Source organism: Peromyscus eremicus, chromosome 6 (assembly GCF_949786415.1).
Source record: "Peromyscus eremicus chromosome 6, PerEre_H2_v1, whole genome shotgun sequence".
Lineage (NCBI taxonomy): Eukaryota > Metazoa > Chordata > Mammalia > Rodentia > Cricetidae > Peromyscus > Peromyscus eremicus.
Genome location: NC_081421.1, coordinates 130,179,558 through 130,205,791, shown reverse-complemented (window position 1 = coordinate 130,205,791; position 26,234 = coordinate 130,179,558). Strand labels below are relative to the sequence as shown.

Below are 26,234 nucleotides of genomic sequence, written 5' to 3'. Positions count from 1 at the left end.
GGGTGAATACGGTCAAAATACATTGTATACATGTATGAAATTCTTGAGAAATACATAATACATGATATAACAATATTATATTAAAAATCGACTTACCAATGATCTTGTACCTATTTCTTCATGGAGTCTGGGCATATCAACATTTTGACTCATTCGAGAAATCATGCGCATTAAGAGTTGAAGCTTTCTACGATTTGATGGGGGAAGTAACAAACAACATAACTGTAGAGCATTGATGGCAACTCTCTCTAAATGAGGTTGCAGTAAACCTAGAAGGCAAAGCCACCCCATCCCCAAAAACTCATCAGTAATAATAGTTCTCAAATGAATAAAATACACAATTATATAAAGAGGGCTATACAATATCTTAGTATTTTCCTTTTAATTAAAGGTTACAAACTTCCACATTCCTTAAAAGTATAGCAGATATCGCTATTGTTTTACAACCTATTTTTAAGTAATAAAATCCTTCATTTATAAAGTGACATAGAGTAAGTGAAATTAGGGGAAAAGAAATTAAGTGCTTTAAGTAGGGTAGAATAAAAGTTGGTTATTCCATGACTAAAGTCTTTTATAATAATTTCTTTTCAAGAAATAAAAAAGTAATTTCAGACAAGAAAAGCCAAGAATACAAAGCTGAGTTAGTAAACATTAAAAGTTAACACTGCATGCACTGAAAACAGCCTTACTTTGTGTGCCAGTCAACATAGAAGCAGCTGGAAGTAAAGAATTCTCTGAAAGTTCTACTGTGCTTTGGCACAGTCTTTTATTGATTGTGGTATTAGACTCTCCGAGCTCACTTCGTACACTTGTACTGCCTTGTCCAACATTTGGTTTCATTATAATTTCAGCCATGGGTGTATTGATATATCTATCCTGTCTTGTACAACTTCTTAAAAGCAAACTCTGAGATCTACAAAGCTGTTTTGAATTATACTTTCCTTTACATAACTCCCCTTGGTCTTGAACAGTCAAAGCAGAGGTTCTTTTAAAACCAACACAGTATGGCTGTTGAATATTTTCTTCTGAGTGAAGATTAAATAGAGATTTCTGTTTGGGCATTGGCACTAAAGATTGATTACTATTTTGTTCTTCTATGTTCAGAAAAGACTGGTAGAAGATTCTGGACACCTTTTTATTTGAATTCCCTGGCATATCTATAATTCCTTCCAAAGAGGAGCACCTTGGTTTGATGTTAGAGGACAGGGTATGTGTATTACTTAAGCCTATTAAATTATGACAGCTTCCTCCCATTATGTCATTAGCACTAGCCCTTCTGTTTCTTAAATTAACTAGCTGCATTTTCTTGGCACATCTTTCTTGAAATCCTTGATCATTTCTTTGCAGTCTTTCAGTAGAATCCAATTCTTCACTGCCTTTGTCTTTGTGAAGCAGACTGAGAAGAAGACACTCAGTTGATTTGAAGGAATTCAAATTGCTTAAATGATGGATTTTTGAAGACCGTGGATCATCATGGATTTTATGTATCCCACTCGTTCTATCTGAAACTGTGATGTAGCCACAAAGAACTACCAGAAAATGAAACAAAAATTAAGATGCAACTGCAAGACAGTGGACAAAATAAAAAAAAAGTTAAAAAATAAAGTATCACTATAATATATACTGTTAGTAGAGAACACATAGAAATTGCTTAATTTGGAAGGCACTTCAATAGGACACATGCAACATTCTGTTATAAACATGCAAGACTGACTAGTGGTATTTCCATTTGTGATATAAATTATTTAAAAATTAATTTAGCTGCCTAATTAGAAAGATTGAATCAGGGCACACTTAAAAATATTTGTTTTTAATCCTACAAGTACTTGAAACCTTCCAATTATAAAACAACTGTATATAGAAGCACAGATATGGTCTTCTTGGTTTTAATGGGAAGACTGGTTCCAGGGATGTGCATGGATAAAATCTGCAGATTTTAGTCTCCTATATAAGATGGTGTACCATGCACATACATATAACCTAGGCATTTATTTAAGAGAAAACCTGTCTCAAAAAACCAAAATCAATCAAACAAACAAACAAACAAAAATCTCTGGATTACTTATATAAGTAACACAAAGTAAGCATTATGTACATATTTATTGTTTAGAGAATAATGACAAGAAAAAAAAAACCCTGCAAATTCTATATAGATACATTAAAAACAAAACATTTTTGATTGTGGATTGGTTGCATCCAGGGGTATATAAATAGCCCATGAAGACCAGTGACAACTGTACCTATATTTGGTTTCTGTTCTTGGTTACTGGCATAGAACTCCTAAAATCCTTGGAATTTCCTGAGTGATCAGACTTGTTATTCATGAGGAGCTATTTCAACGTACATGAGTTTGTGCTAATGTAACTCATGGCTAGCCACAAATCAGCGTTATCTCCAACCTCTTGGGAAGGGAAGGGGGATGGAATTGAGTTCAATAGCATAAAAATGATAACTTCATCAATCATACCTAACTAAAAAAAAAACTACTTAAAATTCTGTAACAGTGAAGCTAAGGCAGCTTTAGGTTGATAAACTCACAGATGTTCAGGGTGTCTTTCCTGAGATAGTACAGAGACTCTCTGTCACCCCCCACTCCTTCCACGTGAATCTCTTCTCTTTGTCTGTTACACCCGAGTTCTATCCTTTTTAAAGCAAAAATAACAAACATACTTTCCAAGATTTCAGGAGTGAATCAGAGGGGTTCAAATGAATCTTTTAATTGGTAGTTGGCTAAGCACACTGTGGGAGCAAAGGGAACTTACTTGTTGTCAGTACCAGAAGTAAGGATAGTCTTGTGGATCTGAGCCTTTCTCTTGTAGGATCAGTGCTAACTCTAGAGAGCTGTGTCAGAACTATGTAGAACTATATGACAGTTGATTTCAGGGCAACTGATATTAAAGCATATTTGAACCATTTGAACTAGTATAACTATAGTATTACTAAATTTGGAAATAGTTTATAGCTTACCACATTCATATTTACCATGTTTTTAGACCTTTAATCTTAAGGAAACTTAAATTTTTTTTTTTTTTGGGTTTTTCGAGACAGGGTTTCTCTGTGTAGCTTTGCACCTTTCCTGGAACTCACTTGGTAGTCCAGGCTGGCCTCGAACTCACAGAGATCCGCCTGGCTCTGCCTCCCGAGTGCTGGGATCCCAGGCGTGCGCCACCACCGCCCAGCAGGAAACTTAAAATTTTAATAGAATAAATTTAAATAATAAGTAAAATTCATACATACCCAAAATGTTCACAAATAATTCATAATATTCATATGTAAGTAGAGGTTCAGGGAGATCTAGAAAATAATCTGCAATTGTTCTGAATACATCACGTTCAAATCCAACATAAGTTGGATTATTGGTGTCATTACTTCTTGGCCCTAAGAAGCAGAAGGCAAAAGAAATGGAAAAATGTATTTCAATTTAAAAACAATTAAAAGTACACATAAGTTTAAACTTGTATTTCATGAGGGAGCTATAGTTAACAATTCATGTTACAATATATGCAGTTCATCAACTCACATCTCATCCTTTCACTGAAAATCACTGTAAGCAGTCTCTGGCTAGTATTTTGTTTTAATATTATTTTAATAAATGAAAAACTGTAACAAAGCAAAATTTATGGTGTATTTTAAAAGCATCAATTATTTTAGTGAGATTTCATTGTAATTTATTTTGTGAAGTGAAGAATAATAGAACACAAATAATTCTTCTAAACCATCTTTTGTATGTCAATACTTCCATGAATAAATTTATCCTTTAAAAATTCTTAATGATTTCAATATTTTGTCATCATTACTTTTCAGACTTAATACTATTGAAAGAATCATGACTATTAATCATTGTTGATCTATTAAAAATATAAACTTCTGTACACAGGCTACAATCTATCAAGGGGAAGTTAGGGACTTACTGTCCTAGAATTATTTCCTCTGGGGTCTCTAAGTTAGTGTCTCTAAACTCTAACCTGGGACTCTTCCCTATAAAAATCTTCTGGAACTGTGTTCCAGAAGAATCAGCTGCATTGGAATCTTGGAAACATCTTCCTAGTGAATGAAATATGTACTTATATTTTAGAGTTATTATTACCAAAAACTTTTTTTCCTGAACCAAATAAAGTTTTTTTTCCTGTTTCCAAATTTTTGTATGACTATACAAATTGTAAGCATACACACTGCAAAATGATTAAAGAAAAAACAAATTACATATATATATAATAGTTTAAAAACTAATATTGATTTTTATGGAGACCAAACTAAGTATTTTTCTAAAGCCGACATAATAAATATTTTAATATATACAATAATAATCATTAGTAAGTTTTCTAACATAGAAAACACAGGTTCACTAGAAATAAAAACAAAGAATTTATAGTTAATTTAGGTTTGAATTCTAGGTCCTTTGCATTAGCAGAAGGTTCTGATAATTCTGATTTTTAACTCTGGAAAAAAAGTTGTTGGCAATATTCTTCAGACTAATTCTCAAGATTATTCTTCATATAGACCAGTGGTTTTCAACCCTCTTAATGCTGTGACTCTTTAATACAGTTCCTCATGTTGTGATGACCCCCAACCATAAAATTATTTTCATTGCTACTTCAAGAATCTAATTTTGATGTTATAAATTATAATGTTAATATTTTTGGAGACAGAGGTTTGACAGAGGGGTTGCAACCCACAGGTTGATAACCACTGTTATAGACTCTAGTTAAATACATTACAATGAACTGAAATCCAATAAGTTATATATTTGTTATCATTTATGTATAATAAGAACTGGGAAAAGAGGGAAGACACAAATCCCTAAAGATGGAAGTTAAACGCCTCTGAGGATGCTTATCTGTGTTGTTAACCATGAGTCATAGGAGAGCAGGACAGTTGAGAAGAGAAGATATTCAAAAGTTCATGCTTAAATCAGGCTCTTTATCTTAATTCCTTGAATAAAATGTTTCTGTAACTTGTTTATATAATTACTATTTATTTTGCTATTCTGTCATTTTGACATACAATAAGGAATATAATCGTCAACATTTACAAAACCCCATTAAATTTTCAAAAATACTAACTTTAAAAGAACTAGAAAATGATCCCATCACTAGAATTTCTAAAATACATTTTAACTTTTGATGACTTAAAAGTGTGTGATATTTTGATTTCGTTCTGAAAATAAAGCTTGCATTGTGTCAGAGGGTGGACCTAGCCATTAGCTAACCAAAATTAACCATAAAGGTTGGAGGACTGTGGGCAGAGAGGGGATAGGAAGTTGTAAGGTGGGGCTGCAGAAGAAATAGGAAGTTGTTGGTGGCTGCTCTGCTGCTTCTCCGATCTTTCAGGTTCTTACCCCGATATCTGACTCCCGATTTTTATTGGTAAAGAATAATTAGATAAACGCATCATAAAAACATATACCTCTGCAAATTTTTAAATTTTATTTTGAAATTAGCAAGACTTTTGTAAACCAGCTGTCACTGTTTACTGAGAAAAAGATTGAGCAATAAAATGCTAAACACTGGTTTATAGATTACTAACAATAGCATTTTCTATTAATATATCCTATGAAGTAACCTATCATGGAAAACGAGGGACATGGGCTTTATGAAACTTTGTTTCTGATTTAATCTCTTCCAGTCCTATGCTGTTTTATTTCTAAGCTGCCACCAGTAAGCCTATAGGCCTCATTGTGGCAGTCATTGTAGTTTAGATTTTACCTAAGAGTCCTTTCAATTCATATAAGCCTATGAGTTTATGATTTATCAATGACAGGTTCTAATTAAAAAAATCACCTTTTGCACAGAAAATGAAGAGCTCATAGTCAATTCTCCTTGACTATCATTTGACTCATAATTTTAAACATTTTCTTCATTCTTGTTAAATATTTTCAATATAATATACCACACACACACACACACATACACACACATTATTTGCAGTTTAACTTACAATTTGCTAGGCACTTCATAGCAGATAATACCCAGTGTGGAAGATCCTCTAGATACAAAAATGCAAAGAATGTATATTAAGTCATACAGTTTTTATAATAGTATTTTTTTAAAAAAATGTCATAGTTGGCTTAGCACCAAGGGCTTTTATCACCTGAGCTAACTACTATTTTAGGACAGATCAATATCTTAAAATACAAAAAATTTAAAAAGTTATAAATATCTAGAGTTTGATTCTATCTACAATACATAAAACAAGTAGCTACCACAAATCAAGAATTAATTATAGCCGGGCGGTGGTGGTGCACGCCTTTAATCCCAGCACTGGGAGGCAGAGGCAGGTGGATCTCTGTGAGTTCAAGGCCAGCCTGGTCTCCAAAGCGAGTTCCAGGAAAGGCGCAAAGCTACACAGAGAAACCCTATCGCAAAAAACCAAAAAAAAAAAAAAAAAAAAAGAATTAATTATATGGGAAGGGGTGGTTTGGATATAAACTAATTCTCTATTTGCTCCACTACTTCTCTTTTACCCCACTTTCGCTCTATTGCTATGCTACGTGACTATTACTGATTTAGATGAAGCCTCTGACCAAAATTAACTATGTCTGAATATCAAGAGTACTTTTACACCAAGGCTTGCTTAAAATATTTAAATTGGTACCATATCCAGCTTGCTCAATCCTAAATCTTTAGCAAAATATCTGGCACATTGTAGGCCCTTAACACAAGTGTTGTTAATAAATTTTCTGTCTACATTTTGGATGCTTATCCTTGTCATTTTTCTAAAGTCATGTATTAACTCACATTAGCAACTAAAAAATTTATGATAGCATGAATAATGTTTATTTTTTAAAATTCCATTGTTATTACTAAATGTGTGGCCTTAGAAAGGGTTCTACTTTCTATATCTAGGTCTATACATTTCCCTATAAAGACAACTTTGGTCACCAAGTTTGAAAAGATTCCAAATTCTTTTCTAAATGCTTACCTGATTTGTCTTGTAGCATAACCACTCCATGCTTATTTGTGTTGGCCATGTTGTACATTATATATTGAGGAATTACTTGGTTTGGGTTTATGAGTTCTTCTATGGATGGCACACCTAAAATGGTTTGCAGGCTAAAAAGAAGAGTATGAATAATTTTTCTTTATAAAATAAAAGGAATAGAATATAAATGTAAGCATGACTTGTAACAAACAAAACCACCAGAGTACTTTATTTTTTTCTTAACAAAAATTCAAGGATTATATTTACTGCATACTTTTACATACATACTTAACAAAATTCAGAGGAATCCAATAAAATTATCAAACTAGTGATGACTTTAATTTAAAAGGTGAAACTTTTGTTATAGTGTACTGGATCTGCACCAAAATTAATTACTAGAAAACATAGAAGCATATTTAAATTCTAAGTTTTAAAAGTAATGTTTTTATTCATTTACATATTTGAATGAAAAATATCAATAATCCACATACTTCAGAATCTTAACTATAGCTTAATTTTGTCTTACTAGATCATAATAATATATCTCCAAACTTCTTGAACATCTTCCTGGCTTATTTCTCTGTTGTCAGCTGAGTTTTCTTGGTCTTCATTAACTATCCTCTCATGATTTATGTTTTCTGTATTTTCCTTAAGAAAAAAAAAATTGGTTTGTTACAGCCTATACTCAAACTAAAGGAATGTTGAACACTTTTAACACAGGATTTTTTGTTTGTTTGGTTTGGATTTTTTCTTTCTTTCTTTTTTTGTGAGTGTAGAACTGAAATTGACATTAGCTGTCTTCCTTGAATGATCTCTAATTTATTTATTGAGGCAAGATTTTTCATACCTAGTTGTAGCATGAATTTTAAAAGTTCTTATTAAATAAAAACAAACCTGGAGTCAGGTACTGGGGTGAACGCTGGAAGATCAGAGAGACAGAACAAGCCACAGCTTCCTCACCTTACCAGTTCCTCAGCTGATCCTGTTTCCTCAGACTGGAAGTCTCTCCAAATGGATTTCAGCTGAACTGCTGCTAAAAGCCTAAAAGCTTAGCCAGGCTATAGTTCCTCAGCCTCACACCTTAAATACTTTTCTGCCCTGCCATTACTTCCTGACATGAGTCACCATGCCTGGCTGTTTCTAGTGTGGCCTTGAACACACATAGATCCAGGCAGATCTCTGACTCTGGAATGCTAGGATTAAAGGTGTGAGTGCCACTGTTTTCTGGCTGCTATATCTAGTGGCTGTTCTGTTCTCTGACCCCAGATAAGTTTATTAGAGTACACAATATTTTGGGGAACACAATACTACCATACTTAGTAGTTTTATTAGTTAAAGTCTACTGTGGAGTTACAAAGTGTCTGAAAAGTAATGGGACACATAGCAATGGTTTTCAGTTTTGCACCTTTCCTAACACATCCAAATCAACTTCATGTCTAGGTACTTTATAATTTGGTTGTCATTATAAAAGTCTAGGGACAGAGACAAGTTGAAGAGTTACATAATTATGCAGCTATTGTTTAGATAATGAATATACTCAAATCACCCATATTGAAGTCTTAGTCTCTAGCCTAGTCCTACTAAGTGGTGCACCTTTAAGAGGCAGGGCCTGGTGCAAAGAAGTTGGATTATAGGCAACAGGTTTTTGGGGCAGCTATTGGTATCCCAATTCAGGGCTCTTTTCCTTCTTTTACTGTCCAGTTTCCATAAGTAGATTCCTCCCACACATGCTCTTATTATGATTGCAGTGTCTTGTCATAAGACCAAAAGTAATAGAGACTAGAGAATATGAACTGAAACTTCTGAAATCTAAGGTCTAACTTGCCTACTTGGAGATTGATTCTCAGGTGTTTTATCACAGTGGTGGAAATCTGATTAACATGCCAAATAGGAAGAATAACAAATGACAAAATATTAAATTACAACAATCATTTTCATTTTTACCTCATAACTATATTCAACACTGTTTCTGCAGGTTCCAAACACATTCACACATAATTTTATTTTAGATTGTAATGTAGGAGATTTCAGTTTTGGCTTCAAATATTAAAGCATCATTTACTTTTAACAGTCTTATTGTCAAACACATGGTAATGCTATTTAAACTAATGGTTAATAAAAGGATATTTTACCTGAGAGAAATGTAATCCACGCTTCTTAGGAGTTTTGCGAGATAAGTTTCGTAATTTAAAAATACTGTCTTTATCTTTGGAAAAGTACTCTTTCATTTTCCTGATTTCTGTATGTCTTTGTGGAAGAGTTTTAAGCGGAGAAGTTGCAGGAAATCTGGTTAAAAAATAATATGGAGTTAAATAGGATATGATAAAATAAACTTGTAGCGTATATTTGAAAAGTCACACAAAGAATCTGATTTATTTAATTATCAAGTTTTGAAGCTTCTAGGTAAATCAATTATCACCATTAAACCTTTAAAGTATTTTAATAGTTTCTTGCTTTCTTTAATACACACATTTCTGTTTTGCTTATGTACAATGTAGAGCTACAGTCAGGATTAGTTTGGTTGAAGAAGTAGTGCTTACATATAAATAGCTCTGGAATACTGTTCTATAAATCCCTTCGAAAAACAAAAAATCACAGCTTGGCAATGGTGGCACACACCTTTAATCTCAGCACTTAGGAGGCAGAGGCAGGTCTGTCGGTACCAGGCCAGACTGGTCGACAGAGCAAGTTTCACAACAGCTAGGGCTACACAGAGGAAACTGTCTCAAAAAACCAAAAAAAAAAAAAAAAAAAAGGAAAAAAAAATCATAGTTTGGATATACTTTCAGCCTTTTGATAGTTTGTTCCAATTTTAGAATTTTAGGACTTAGTATCCTGCTTCTTTTGACTATGATGCATTTTGTTTTTCATTTTAATATGAAATATTTCAATGATACAAATAAGAACAGACTATATACCAACACATACATATTTAGCCATTAAGCAATATAATTGTTGATTATTTTACCAAATAGTTGTCCTGTTTTTAAGTACAAAAAAGTCCTTGCCCATTTAAGTTCTTAACCCTCTCCTAAGGGAAATCACGAACTTATCTTTTTATTTAATGTGTTTAGACTTTCAATAAATATATGTAAATGACATAGCCTTATATATTTTTCTCTTTTGATATCTTTTATCACACACTAAATTTATACTTAATGTTTTAGTTGCATTAGAAGCTCTTTATTATAATATAATTTTTAGATTATCTCATAAGATTTTTATTTTTCATACTGAAGTATTTAAAACAGATATAATGTTTTGTTGCGAAAAATATTTAATTTTAATTATGTATCATGCAAGTGTAGGTGCCTTCAGAGGCCAGAGGCATCAGATTCCCTTCAGCTGGGAACTGAAATCAGACCCTCTGAAAGCACAGTCTGTGCTTGTAAGTGCTGAACTATCTCTCCAGCTGCAACCCCCTCCCCCTTTTTTTTCCTTGAAAAGAGTCTCTGGAAGCCCAGGCTGGTCTTAAACACCTCTGTAGCTAAGAATAATTTTAGAGTTCTGATTCTTATGCATCTACCTCTTGAGTGCTGGGGTTACAGAGCCATCTGATTAACACACCAAATAGGAAGAATAACAAATGGCAAAATATTAAATTACAGAAATCCTTTTCAAGTATACCTCATTACTGCATTGAATACTGCTTATGCAGTGTTGATGGGATTACAAATAAATTTTATCAAATTCCCACCTATGTATTAGTTTGTTTTCTTAGCATGTAATTGCTTTAAGCCCAGATATCAGGTGAGGAAATTCTTCTCCCCTTGTTCTTTGAAACTGTCTTAGACCTTTATCAGATGAATTTTAGAATCTGCTTATCTTATGTATAAACATGGTCTCTTACTCCATTTATTTTCTTTTCAGTATCAACTCTATAATTTTCCCTATTAAGACTTTATTTTTGTTTTTAGGAAACTTTATTTCTAGGCACTTTATAATTTTTCTTTTTTAATTGTTGTACTGGGTGGTTTTGTGTGCCAACTTGACACAAGCTACAGTCATCAGAGAGGAGGAGCCTCAGTTGAGGAATTGCCCCCATGAGACCCAGCTTTAAGGCATTTTCTGAATTAGTGATCAATAGGGGAGGGCACAGCCCATGGTAGGTAGGTAGATAGCCATCCCTGGGCTGGTGGTCCCATTCCTGGGCTGGTGATCCTTGATTACATAAGAAAGCAGACTGGGCAAGCCAGGGGAAGCAAGCCAGTAAGCTGCTCCCTTCCATGGCCTCTGCATCCGCTCCTGCCTCCGGGATCCTTCCCTGTTTGAGTTCCTCTCCTAACTTCCTTCAGTGATGAACAATAATGCTGAAGTGTAAACCAAATAAATCATTTCCTCTCCAACTTGCTTTTTGGTCATGGTGTTTCATTACAGCAATAGGAACCCTAACTAAAACAATCGTTGAAAGTCTAAAGGCAGTGAGATTAGTTGATAAGCTATAAAAACTCCAGTGAAGGGTGCTGGCTCAGTGGTTAAGAGCACTAGTTGAATGTCCAGAGGAGCTGGGTCTGATTCCTAGCACCCACATGGTGGCTCACAGTCTAAAGGGATCCCATGCCCTCCTCTGTTTTTTGTCATCTCTGTACACATTTGGTATACAGGCATACATTTGGAAAAAACAACCATACACATAAAATACAATTTTAAAATTCAAGTAAGAAAAAAAATCTAATAAAGGATAATCATATTGGAGGAAGAAATATACCAATCAGAGTACTAGGTAGGATACAGAGTTTAATAATTACACCGTATTTAAAGTGAAGAAGAGACTGAATGACAGCAACTATAGGGAAGAATATCATTCATTCAGAAATAGAACATAAGACAAAAACTTAGGTTAAAGATGATAGTGATTTTTTTTTTTTTTTTTTTTTGGTTTTTTGAGACAGGGTTTCTCTATGTACCTTTGCGCCTTTCCTGGAACTCGCTTTGGAGACCAGGCTGGCCTCGAACTCACAGAAATCCGCCTGCCTCTGCCTCCCAAGTGCTGAGATTAAAGGCGTGCACCACCACCGCCCAGCCGATAGTCATTTTTTATATGCTATATTTAAGTGTATATCTAATAAGAAATTTAAAAAATGACTCCAAAGCTTATGGTACATTTATTTTAGAAGTTTGATACTTTAAGGAAAGCAAGTAAAGACATGGCATGAGACATTGAAGAAACAAACAAAAAGTGAGGATAGTCCCATACTGCAAAACTACTGTGCTATATCTAAGAGGGGAAAAGAATGCCACACAAATGGTCCATTCATATGCTTGTTACTGAAATTCACTTGTATGTTGAAAATCCTTTGATACAAAGATATTATGTTGTGTCCCATCTGAAAGTCATGTGAAGTTGTATCCCTAGGGATGGTGGGGCCTTTAAGATGGATTAATGCTTCTTTTGAGGGAGTTCTGGTTCCAGCATGACTCAAATACTACTACCAAAACAAAAGCACCTTTCATGTTTGTTTCTTTGCATTGCTTGTCCTTTTGCTTTTCTGCCAGGCTATCATGTAGCACAAGATGGAGCCAAGATCAGAAGAGATTTGGAAGTTTATTAGTATGATAAGTATATACAGAACTTTAAGGAGAAAAAACTTTCAGAAAGATAAAGCAACATTTGTCAAAGCATGGTCTCAACATTCTCATTTGTAAATAGGACTTAATGCATTCCTGATCAGCTTTCTTAGGGATTAAACTGGGAAGCACATAATTAAGCAGTTTCAGGTACATGATTCTGTATCCTGTGGTTGATTTCCTGTTATTTGTGTGTATCTGTGTGTGTGTGTGTGTGTGTGTGTGTGTGTGTGTGTGTGTTGTGTTGGACCAAACCCAGGGCCTTGGGAATAGAGGACATGAAAGACAAGCACTCTACCAATGCCAGCACTAGGATTTGTTACATAAAATACTCTTATTATTTTATTACGTTATTACAATAATTATATATTATTTAAAGGCAAGGATCCATGAATTTGTTTTGCAATTAGAGAATTTATGAAACTTAAGGTAAATAATAATGTCATTAAAACCTTATGACTTTCATAACACGCAAAAATACTAGTATATGTTATTCTTCCGACTTCCAACTTTATAGTATACTACTTAACACTCAAAAATTTTGAACTTTGTAGCTCACAACTTTCAACCATACAGTTTTTCTAGTTTTAACTGACTTAAGAGCAGCAATACTTGGCAATCTCTAGACCTTCACTCTGCCCTTCTCTTTTAGTCAAATCTTGAGCTCTGTAGTAAACCCCCTATTGCCACCTCACCTTTCTCTCTGCTCCCATCTTCAGTAGATCACGAAGATCTTCTACATCTGCCCACACCACCCCATTTCTTTGTCTCAGCCTCCAGCTTCCATAGGCACTCCCTGGGAAGCAAATAAGCCAGGAAAGTAGGTAGGTAATCTTCAGATCTTCACTCTACCTCCTCTCCTTCAAACGCAACCCCGCAGTCTCATTCCCAACTCTGTAGCAGATCACTTGTTGTATGTCGCCTCTCACTTCTCTCTGCCCCAGTTCCCACAGGACTGAGCAGATACTGGTAGTACACCCTGCTTTTATTCCTCCTGTAGTTCCCCTCAGCATTCCTCACTTCTAGCACATCTCCATCTCTAAGTATTAAGCTCCCAATACCAATAAAACACACTCTATCCAGAACCCTCAGTGGCCATACCTGGCAGGATCTCAGGAGGATTCCTATGAGGTAACTCAAAGCCATCACACTGTCCTAAGAACCAGAGAGCAACAGAAACCAAGGAATAGAACACCCACCTAATGAAGACAAGACCAGATATCAGCACCTAGAATTATAATCATCCTAAATCCAAATATCTAGACCCAGCATAAAAACACAATCAAAATAGCCAGAACAATATGTCTCCACTAAAGCTAAGCAACCATACTACAACAGGCCCCGAGAAATGCAATATAGCTGAAGCACAAGGAAAGAACTTCAAAATAGCCTTTATGAACATGTAAATATGTAAGAGGTCCTTAAAGAAGAAATAAATTTCCCTTAAAAATCCATGAAAACACAAAACATTGGAGTGAAATGAAGAAAACAATTGAAGATTTGCAAGTAGAAATAGAATCAATAAAAAATCCAAATTGAGGGACAATTGGAAATGAAATATTCAGGCACTCAAATAAAAAACTCATATGAAGACCTCACCAACAGAATATAATAGACGGCAGAGAGAATCTCAGTTGTTGAAGGCAAAAGAATAGAAGAAATGGATACCTTGGTCAAAAAAAATGTTAAATCTTTAAAAATCCAGGCACAAAGCATTTAGAAAATCTGGGACACCATAGAAAGACCAAATCGAATAATAGGAACAGAGGAAGGAAAAGAAACCCAGGTCAAAGGCACAGAAAATATTTTTTAAAAAATCATAGAAGAAAAATTTCCCAACCTAAAGAAGGAGGTGCCTATCAAATTAAAAGAAGGATATAGAACACCAAATAGACTGGATCAGAAAAGAAATTTCCAGTGTCACAAAATAATCAAAACATTAAATGTATAGAACAAAGAAAGAATATTAGGAGCTGCAAGGGAAAAAGACAAAATACATATAAAAGCAGACCTATTAGAATAACATCTGACTTTCCAATGAGGACTACAAAAGCCAGAAGGACCTGGAGAAATGTTCTACAAACTCTAGGAGACCACAAATTTCAGTCCAGACTATTATACCATGCAAAACTTCCTATCACATTGGGTGGAGAAAGACATTCCATGATAAAACCAAATTTAAGCAGTGTCTGTTTATAAATTCAGCCCTACAGAAGGTGCTAAAAGGAAAACCTCAAGCTGAAGACTCTAACCATACAGAAGAAAACATGAAGAATAAATATTAGACTAGCAAATTAAGAAGGATGTGGGGGGGGCATACCTCGACAACAAAATAGGGGAATCAATGAATACTGCTCATTAATAATGCAACATCAATGGACTCAACTCTGGAAAAAAAAATACCAATGGATTCCAAAACAGAATCCGTCCTTCTGCTGCTGTGGGATGGTCTGTATGTCAAGTGTGTTGCTGATTGGTCAGTAAATAAATCACTGATTGGCCATTGGCTAGGCAGAAAGTATAGGTGGGACAAGGAGAAGAATTCTGGGAAGTGGAAGGCTGAGAGGGAGACACTGCCAGCTGCCACCATGACAAGCCGCATGTGAAGATCCTGGTAAGCCACAAGCCACGTGGCAAGGTATAGATCTATGGAAATGGATTAATTTAAGCTGTAAGAACAGTTAGCAAGAAGCCTGCCACGGCCATACAGTTTGTAACCAATATAAGTCTCTGTGTTTATTTGGTTGGGTCTGAGTGGCTGTGGGACTGGCGGGTGACAGAGATTTGTCCTGACTGTGGGCCAGGCAAGAAAACTCTAGCTACATTCTGCTACATGCGTAAAATATAACATATTATTAAAGATGGATATCACCTCATGGTAAAAGGATAGAAAAAGATATTCAAAGGAAGCTGGTGTAGCTATTTTAATATCTGACGAAATAGACCTCAAACTGAAATTAATCAGAAGTGATAGGGATGGACATCAAAGAAAAAATCTACCGGGAGGATATTACAATTGTTAACATCTATACATCAAACACAAGGGAACCATCTTAGGGTTTCTATTGCAATGAAACACCATGACCAAAAAGCAAGTTGGGGAGGAAAAGGGTTTATTTGACTTAAACTTCCACAATGTTGTTAATCACTGAAGGAAGTTAGAACAGGAACTGAAACATGGCAGGATCCTGGAGATAGGAGCTGATGCAGAGGCCATGGAGGAGTTCTTACTGGCTTGCTTCCCCTGACTTTCCCAGACTGCTTTTTTATAGAACCCAGGATCATCAGCCCTCCCCTATTGATCACTAATTGAGAAAATGCCTTACTGCTGGGTCTCATGGAGGCATTTCTTCAACTGAGGCTCCTTCCTCCCTAATGGCTTTACCTTGTATCAAGTTGACACACAAAACCAGCCAAAACAGAACCCAAGTTCATAAAAAAAAAAGCACTACTACAGCTTAAATCACATATTGACCCTCACACAGTGTTGGTGGTAACTTCAAAACTTCACTCTTTCCAAACCAACTGAAAGCTCATCTAGACAATACTAAAGAGAGAAATATTGGCACTAAGTGATATCATAAACCAGTTGGACCTAACAGATATGTACAGGACATTTCACTCAAACAAAAAAGAATGTACATTCTTCTCAGTAACTCATGAAAATTTCTTCAAAACAGCACAGACTCAGACACAAAGCAAGTCTCAACAGATATAAGAAAACTGAAATAATACTCTGCATCCTATCTGACTATCAAGGATTAAAGCTGGCTATCACCAACAGAAACTACAGAAAGCTTACAAACTCGTGGAAACTGAAACACTCTCTACTGAATTAAAAATGAGTCAAGATGGAAATTAAGAAAGAAATTAAAAACTTTCTAGAATCAAATAAAAAGGAAAACACAACCTACCCAAACCTATGGAACACAATGAAGGCAATTCTAAGAGGCAAGTTCATAGCACTAAGTGCCTACATAAAAAACAAAAACAAAAACAAAACAAAACAACAACAACAAAAAAGAAAAACCAGAGAGATCACATACTAGCAACAGCACACTTGGGAGCTCTAGAACAAAAAGAAGAAATAATACCCAGAAGGAATAGATGGCAAGAAAAATAAGGGCTGAAATAAAAACAGCAACAAAACAAAACACCAATACAGACTCAATGAAACAAAGAGTTGGTTCTTTGAGGAGAGAAGATCCAAATTAAATAATTAGAGACAAAAAGGGGGACATTAACAGACACCAAGGAAATCCAAAGAATCACAAGAGAATACTTTAAACACCTGTACACCACCAAATTGGAAAATCTAAAAGAAATAGATAATTTTATTGTTATACACCACTTACCAAAGTTAAATCAAGATCATATAAACAATTTAAACAAACCTATACTCCCTAATGAAATAGAAGCAATAATTAAAATTTCCCAACCAAAAGAAATTGAGGGGTCAGAAGGTTTTAGTATAAAATTTAATAAACTTTCAAGGACTTAACCCCAATACTCCTTGAATTATTTCAAAAAATAGAAACAGAAAAAAAACATTGCCCAATTCTTTTTATGAGGCCACAATTGCTGATAGCCAAATCCCATAAAGACCCACAAAAGAGAGAATTAAGGACCAATCTCCCTTATGAACATTGCTGCAAAAATTCTCCATAAAATTCTTGCAAGCCAAATACAAGAACACATCAAAAAAGATCATCCACCAGGATTAAATAGTGAAGCAGGGATGGTTCAACATATGTAAATCAATAAATGTAATACACCATATAAACAAACTAAAGACAAAAACTACATGATCATCTCATGTGATGCAGAAAAGACATTTGAACATTCAACGCCACTTCATGATAAAAGTCCCAGAGAATTTAGGGATACAAGGGACACCCTACAACATAATAAAGGCAATTTACAGTACGCTTATATACAACTATTTAAATATAGAGAAACTCAAAGCATTTCCACTAAAATCAGGAACAAGACAAGGGTGTCCACTCTCTTCACACCTATTCTAGATACTACTTGAAGTCTTAGCTAGAGCAACACAATTGAAGGAGATACAAATTGGAAAGGAAGAAAAGGTAACTTTCATTGCAGATGAAATGATAGTATACATAAGTCATCCTAATACTTCTGTGGATATTACTCTGTATGAATAAAATGTTGATTGGCCAGTATCCAGGCAGGAAGTATAGGTGGGACAAGCAGAGAAGAGAATTCTGGGGAATGAAAGGCTGAGGCAGAGAGACACTGCCAACCACCGCCATGACAAGCGAGATGTAAGATACCGGTAAGCCACGAGCCACGTGGCAACTTATAGATAAATAAAAATGGGTTAATTTAAGATATAAGAACAGTTAACAAGAAGCCTGCCATGGCCATACAGTTTGTAAATAATATAAGCGTCTGTGTGTTTATTTTATAAGTGGGCTGTCGGAATGCCGGGGCTTGGTGGGTCCCGGAGAGAAAACTCCAGCTACATAATACTTACACTGGGGAACTCCTAAGGCAAAGCAGCTGGATACAAAATTAACTCACAGAAATCAGTAACTTTCCTATATACAAATGACAAATAGAATAAGAAAGAAATCAGGGAAACAACACCTTTCACAATAGCCTCAAATAACAAAATACCTTGGGGTAAATCTAACCAAGCAAGTGAAAGACTTGTATGATTAAAAAATTAAGTCTCTGAAGAAAGAAATTAAATAAAACATTAAAGGATAGAAAGATCTCCCATGTTCATGGATTGGCAGGATTAACATAGTAAAAATGGCCACTCTACCAAAAGCAATCTACAGATTCAATGCAATCCCCATCAAAATTCCAACACAATTCTTCATAGAACTTGAAAGAGCAATTTTCAGCCTTACACGGAAACTGAAAAAACCCAGGATAGCTAAAACACTCCTGAATGATAAAAGAACTGCCAGGGGTATCATCACCCCTGATCCTAAATTATACTACAGAGGTACAAAAAAATTAAATTAAAAACAAAAACATGGTATTGGCACAAGAACAGACATGTTGATGGATGAATTAGAATTGAAGACCCAAACATAAATCCACACATCTATGGACACTTGGTTTTTGATAAAGAAGCTAGAAATGTACAATGGAAAAAAGGGGACCATCTTCAATAAAAGTTGCTAGTCAAACTGGATGGCATGTAGATGAATCCAAATAGATCCATACTAATCACACTGCACAAAACTCAACTCCAAATGTACCAAAGACTTCAACATATGGCCAGATACACTGAATTTCATAGAAGAAAAAGTAGGGAATAGTCTTGAACTCATTGACACAAGAAAAGTCTTTCAGAAGAGAACATCAGTAACAAAGGCACTACAAGCAATAATTAATAAATGGAACCCCATGAAACTGAAAAGCTTCTGTATAGCAAAGAACACCATCATTCTGAAAAAATAGCAGGCTACAGAATGGGAAAAGATTTTTTTTTACCAACTATACAAATAGAGGGCTAATATCCAAAATATATAAAAATCTCAAAATACTGTACATCAAGAAAACAAATAGCCCAATTTAAAAATGGGGTACAGCTCTAAACAGAGAATTCTCAATAGAAGAAACTCAAATGGCTGAGAAACACTTAAAGAAATGTTCAATATCCTTAGTCATCAGGAAAATATAAATCAAAATTACTTTGAGATTTCATATAAAACCATCACAATGGCCAAAATCAATAAAACAAAAGACAGATTATGTTGGCAAGGATGTGGAGGAAGGGAAACACTTAACCATTTCTGGAGGAAGCGCAAAACTGTACAGCCAGTATAGAAATCAGTATAGCTGTACATCAGAAAGATGGTAATTAACCTATTTCAAGAATCAAACACATACCTAAAGGATGTTTTTCCTATTACAGAGACACTTGCTCAACCATGTTCATTGTTGCTCTATTCATAATAGCCAGAAATTATAAACATCCTAAATGTCCATCAACGCATGAACAGACAATGAAAATGTGGTACATTTATATACTGGAATATTACTCAGAAGTTTAAAAAGTGAAGTCATCAGAGACTGAGGCAGCATGCACAGGGCCTGCACCAGTCTTTACCAGGTCCTCTACATATATATTATGGCTTCCAGTTTAGTGTTTTTATGGGACTCCTGAGTGTGTGAACAAGAGATCTCTGATTCTTGTATCTTCTCCAGGGCTCTATTCTTTGTCTGTTTGTCTTGTCCAACTCCAATTTGTTAGTTTTTATCTTATTATATTATAGTACATTATATTATGCTTCATTATTATTCCTTAGAAGCCTCTGTCATTTGTTTTCAAGTAAGAGACAGAAAGTGAATAGACAGTAAGGGACTAGTGGGCAGGGATAGATCTCTCAAGGAACGGTAAATAAAATAGATAGTTACAGAACCAGATACACCAAATCTAATAGAAGAGAAAGTGAGAGAATAGTCTCAAACTCTTTGGCACAGGAAAAGACTCTCTGAACAGAACACTAAGAGCACATGCACTAAGAACAAAAATTAATGGACGGAACTTCATAAAACTTGAAATCTTGCTGGGCGGTGGTGGCGCACGCCTTTAATTCCAGCACTCGGGAGGCAGAGCCAGGCGGATCTCTGTGAGTTTGAGGCCAGCCTGGGCTACCAAGTGAGTTCCAGGAAAGGCGCAAAGCTACATAGAGAAACCCTGTCTCAGAAAAAACAAACAAACAAAAAAAAAAAAAAACAAAAACAAAACAAAAAAAAAACTTGAAATCTTTTGTATTGCAAAGGACACCACCATTTAGACAAAGCAGAAAGCTACAGAATAGAAAAAAATTCAACTACATATCCAACACAGGGATAATATTCAAAATATATAAAGAACTCAAAAAACTGGAAACCAAGGAAATAAATAACCCAATTAAAAATGAGATACAGCTCTAAACAGCATTCTCAAAAGAGGAAACTCAAATGGCTGAGAAGCACTTAGAGAAATGTTCAAGATCCTTAGTCATCATAGAAATGCATATAAGATTTCATCTTACAGCAGTCAGAATGACCACAATCAGTAAAACAAGTGACAGCTCATGCTGATGAGAATGTGGAGTAAGGAGAACACTCATCCTTTGCTGGTGGGAGTGCAACTTTTACAACCACTATGGATATCACTGTGGCAGTTCCCTGGGAAGATGGAAATCAATCTACCTCAAGATACAGCCATACCACTGTTGACATATACCCAAAGGTCACTTCATCCTACTACAGAGGCACTTGCTCAACAATGTTCATTGCTGGTCTATTCATAATAGCCAGAAACTGGAAATAACCTAGATGTCTGTCAATGGATGAATGGATAAAGAAAATGTGATATATTTACTCAGCTGTTAAAAAAAAGTGGGATTATGAAATGCACAGGTAAATGAATGAAGCTAGAAAAAAGAATCATCTTGAATGAGGTAACCCAGACCCAGAAAGACAAATATGGTATGTATTTACTTATACGTGGATGTTAGATTTTAAGCCATTGATAATCAAGCTACAATCCATAGAGCTTGAGAACAAGGGACTAGGGTGGAGGGATAGATCTCCCAAGGAAATAGAAATAGAATAGATAGCTATGGATGGATGAATGTGTATGTATGGAGGGGGAAGAGGGAAGCAAGCAAAGAATATGGGGAGGAACATCTAAAACTAAAGGCCACTTGAAGGGTCATATGGAAATATAATAGAAACTTCCTACACTATATACACATATGAAGGCAAACTAAATAAAATCACCAAATAACCAGGGAGACAGAGGCCCAGTTGGACATCTCTCATTAACAAGTAAAGCTTCCAGTATCAGGAATTGGTTAGAGCTAACCAAGTTGTTGGCAAAAGGGAACCAATAAGAATCCCCAAACAATCTGGATAATTGTCAAGACTATTGGTGGCTCTCCACAAACTGATGGTAAGACCCTGTTGCTGAAGACAACACCCACACAACTCACTGAACATGGAGAGGTTGAGCTGACGCCTACATAGAGCCTTCACCCCCATGTTCTAGCATCTTTAGTAAATGAAGGTACTCTGTGCAGTATCAAAAGAGAAACGTAAACACCAACCTAGCCACAAACCCTTTGATCTATGATGGTGTCCTGCCTACAATATATGCTAGCAATGGTGGCACAAAGCTTGTGGGAGTAACCAACCAAAATCTGAGACTAGACAAGCCAGAGACATAGGGTAAAACCAAATACTTCTGTTTTAAAACAGAACAAAACAAACAAACAAAAATGTACCAATAAAATGACTTCTAATGACATTCTGCTATACTCAAAGATCAGTGCCAACTTCAGCCATCATCAAGAGAAACTTCCTCCTGCAGCAGATAGGAACAAATACAGAGACCTACACAGTCAGACATTATGCAGAGAGTAAGAGACATTGGAACACTCAATTGTAAATGGAATGTCTTCATCAAATGCCCCCCACTCAGGGCTCAGGGAACTGAGGAAGAGGAGGTGAAGAGTATAAGAGCCAGAGGGGATGGAGGGTAGCAAGGAATTAAGGCCTTCTATACACAACAGGACTGGCACACATATGAATTAACAAAGACTGTGGCAAAATGCATAGGATCTATACATGTCTGCACCAGATGGGGTCCTACAGCTGAAAAGAGAATTAGACACATACCCATCCCTAGCTCAGAGGCTATTTCCAATTGATAGCCACTTGAAAATGAAAACTTAGATTTATCTAAGGGAACCTCCCTAGGGAAACAAAACACTCTTAAGGGTAGGCTCTGTGCCCAGCAGTTCATGACTAACACAAAACAAACTCAATGTCATCTTTGAAGTTTCTTTGTCTCATAATGTTAAGTCAGGACATTGTTTTGTTTTTCTACATTACAGGTCCTTTCCATATATATTATGGCTTCCAATTTTGAGTTTCTATGGGATTCCTGAGTGTGTGAATGTCTGTCTCTGCAACTATATGCATTTCTTATACTTTTCCTTTGGCTCTTTTTCTTGTTTGGTTGTTTTATCACATTCCGATTTATTTGTTTATTTACCTTATTTTATTATATTACTATTCTTTAGATACCTTTTGTTTTCTAAGAAGAGAAAAAAGGGTATGGATCTGGGTATGAGTAGAGGTGGGGAAGAACTGGGAGGAGTGGGGGAGAGGAAACTTTAATCAGAATATATTGTATGTAAAAAATCTATTTTCAATAAAAGAGGAAAAAAGAGCAGTAGTATCTTTATAAAAGAAACATTACTTCTCTGAAAGAAGCTGCTATTTCTATAAAAATGTAACAAATGTGGAACTACAATTTCATTGTAATATCAGGTTTTTGTCTTTACATTTTTTTCATTTTGAAATTAAAATATAATTACATGATTTCACCCTACTCTTTCCTCCCTCCAACCCTTCCCATGTACCCCTCCTTGCTCTCAAATTCATGTGTATATTGTGGATGACTATTCTAAACATATAAATGCAACCTGCTCAGTTCATATGAATTTACTAGTATGTGTATGATTCAGGGATGACCACTTGGTACTGGATAACTATTTTGGGGGTTCCTTACTAGGGAAGACTATTTATCTTAAGAGAACTGCTGGGATCAGAAGTAATTAGATTTTATAATGGCATATCTATTCAGTACCTGAATAGTTGATTGTTGTCATCAAGGTTTTCCGATCCCCATCTACCTTTGATATCTTCAATCACATGATTCTTAAGAAATTTTCTCAATAATTGAACAGTCTGTTGTCTTGTAACTTCAGGACCAAAATTATTATTACTTCTTAGTAGATCATAAAGCCAATCTACTGCTTCTCCTGCAGTGAAGCAATTGCTGTATTTTTTTAAATGTTGTCTATGTTTTCTTAAAGGCATTCCTACTCGAAAAGATGTGGTTACTTCATTCCACTGTGAAGAGAAGGAAAATAATGTTAAAAAAGATCACAGCAAAAAATGAAATTTTATTGATTTGGGTATGTAGTCAGTTCTAGGCTAGTTTGGGCTACATGAGTCCCTATCTCAAAATAACCAAAAGGAATAAAGAAAATCATTAGACAAAGAAAATTCATTATTTCACAGCTGATTATACTGTAAATATTTTTGATGAAATCATCTTACCTGTGATATATAAAATCTTATATCTCACTAATTTATTATTAATTCTAGTGCCAAAATAATATTTTCTTTTTTACTATACATTCATTGGGCATTTCACTTAGGAAACTTAGAAATGAAAAGAACTGTAATGTACCCATTTCTTAGTTCTTGATAAAGCATTTACTACTAGATTATTTACTTTAATTAACATTAATGATATGCTTTATATTCATAATTTAACTGTAAATCTCACAATCTTATGAAGTTACTTGTAGGACGAAGTGCTAAATGATCTTATTAATAAAAACACGGAGCCAAATATTGGGGTAAAAAGCCAAGAGATCAGAAAAGCAGAAAGAAGCCAGCCACATTCTTACCACTTGGAGATCCTTCACCAAAAAGAGCTACTTCCTGTATACCTATGTCTATATGCCTTTCTGTTCTGCCATCTCATTTCCTCTTCCTGCCCAGCTCTGTCACTTCCTGTCTTTCTGTACAGACCTCCAGACCTTTATGGTTAACCAGTGTTGGAATTTAAGGTGTGTGCCACCATGCCTGGTTCTGTCCCCAGTGTGGCCTTGAACTCACAGAGATCCAGACTGATTCCTGCCTCCTGAATGCTAGGATTAAAGGTGTGTGCTACCATTGCCTGACTTCTATGTTTAATATAGTGGCTGGCTTCAGATAAACTTTATTGAGGGACACAAATAAAATATCACCACAGTTACTATTATAGAAGGAAAAAGAAGTACAGATTGATAACTTGACCAAGATCATATATCTAAATCAGTGGTTCTCAATCTTACTAATGCTGTTATCCTTTAATACAGTTCCTTATGTGGTGAATCCCAACAATAAAATATTTCATTGCTACTTCATAACTGTAATTTACTACTGTTATGAAGTATAATGTAAATATCTGATATACAGGCTATATGATATGTGACCCCCCAAAGGAGTCACAACCCACAGCTTGAGAACTACTGATCTAAATGATTAACATAAGCATTCAAATCCAGGCTTAGGTGGGCCTGGTGAGGCAAGCCTGCAATTTCAGTGGCTGAGGCATGAGGTTTGTTATGTTTGGGTCCTAGATGGGCTACATAGTGAATTAAAAGCCAGCCTGCACAACTTAGTGAAACCCTGTACCAAAATTAAAAGTAGAACTGATGCTATAGGTTCTTATCACAAAATAAAATCCAAACAAACAATAGTAACAAAAGACCAGGTTTAACCAACTCTGTCTAGAATCTGTATTCAATTATTGTACTAGCCAAATAAAACTTCTGGCATGCAACAGTTACAATAGCAAAGTGCTTTCAATGCCAGGTATTTAGTACAGTATCTCTTATGAAAATCCCTAGAGTGCTGGGCATGGTGGCAAAGGCTGGTGGATCTCTGGAAGTTTAAGGCCCGCCTGGTCTGAATGTTGAGTTTAAGGCCAACCTGGTCTGCATGTTGAGTACCAGCACAGCCAGGACCATATAGAAAGACCTATCTCAAAATAAATAAATAAACAAATATATAAATAAATGGATACCTATAATGAACATAGAATATATAAAATGGTAAAATAAATTAATAAAATAAATTCATTGCACATTTAATGAATTTAAGCATTAAAAAAAAAACCCACTTATTTTCTGAACTAACCTCAATCAGTCAAATGTCTAGATTTGAGACATTAACACTAGAATGTAAAGGAGGTAGTATACAATGAATACATCGCTTTTTTAACAGAAAAAAGTCAGATATTAGAAATCAGATCATTAACCTGATTTATGAGACTGTTAATTATATTACTACTGTGTCATATGTCTGACCCTGGCATCACAACACTGAACTTACTGCTGAAAAACAGTAACTGCATTTCTTTTCTTCCCACATATTTCCATTGCTAACATTCAAAAAACTTAATTGAACTGTTTTACTACCCACTGTCCTGAGTCCACAGTAGTAATGTGACATGCAACTCTGCACTCAAAGACATCACAGAATAGTTTTGAAATGAAGTGTATTTATAAAGTCCGAGAGTGAAACATTTAAAAATTGTTTCAGCTTTACTTCTTGTTTATGAATCTTCGTTCTTTTCTTCTCTGTCCTTCAATATTCTTATACTAATACCTACCTTGTGGTAACAAAAAGACTTACTTTATGTAAAGTATTAGTAAGTACTTGGTGAATTTTTTTAAGTGTGCTTGTGTTACTTTCTTCTAAGATAGTAAATTTTTAATATGTCAAGACTGCCTCATTAAAGTACCTTTCAGCACTGAATTCTATCCTTTATATTGATAAACATAACGACCAACTACTTGTTGAGCAGTAGAATATATGTCCAGATCACCATGCCAGAACAAGGTGCATTTTCTAGTTCTTCTGTTTACCATTTATGTGTCTTCAGGAGAGTCCCTTCTTTGAGCCTTGGCTTCCACACTGGTAAAGTAGGACAGGTATTTGTGAGAGAATAACTTGCTTATTATTCTGTATACTACAACACAGTATTTTTTAGAAAATCTCTTAAAGTGGGTATGTACTACAGGCCCATTGTACCAATATGGAAACTGAGGTTAGGTGACTCTCTTAATGTCATAACCAGAAGTATATTACTCTATAGGATAGGAAATCCAAATGCACAGCCCTGGTGACCACCCTCAGTGGTT

The 26,234-nt window shown here is 35.2% G+C and overlaps 1 protein-coding gene across 1 annotated transcript in view; it reads right to left on the bottom strand.

The window, feature by feature from the left end:
* Nucleotides 1-26,234, bottom strand: part of Depdc1 (DEP domain containing 1) — a 32,688-nt gene that overhangs the window by 5,726 nt on the left and 728 nt on the right. The window contains exons 2-9 of the mRNA XM_059266516.1: nt 23,120-23,385; nt 9,054-9,207; nt 7,448-7,569; nt 6,922-7,052; nt 5,938-5,985; nt 3,238-3,378; nt 690-1,529; nt 97-269 (exon numbers count right to left, since the gene is read on the bottom strand). Of these exons, the coding sequence (XP_059122499.1) occupies nt 97-269; nt 690-1,529; nt 3,238-3,378; nt 5,938-5,985; nt 6,922-7,052; nt 7,448-7,569; nt 9,054-9,207; nt 23,120-23,385 (1,875 nt within the window). The remainder of the gene's footprint in view (nt 1-96; nt 270-689; nt 1,530-3,237; nt 3,379-5,937; nt 5,986-6,921; nt 7,053-7,447; nt 7,570-9,053; nt 9,208-23,119; nt 23,386-26,234) is intronic.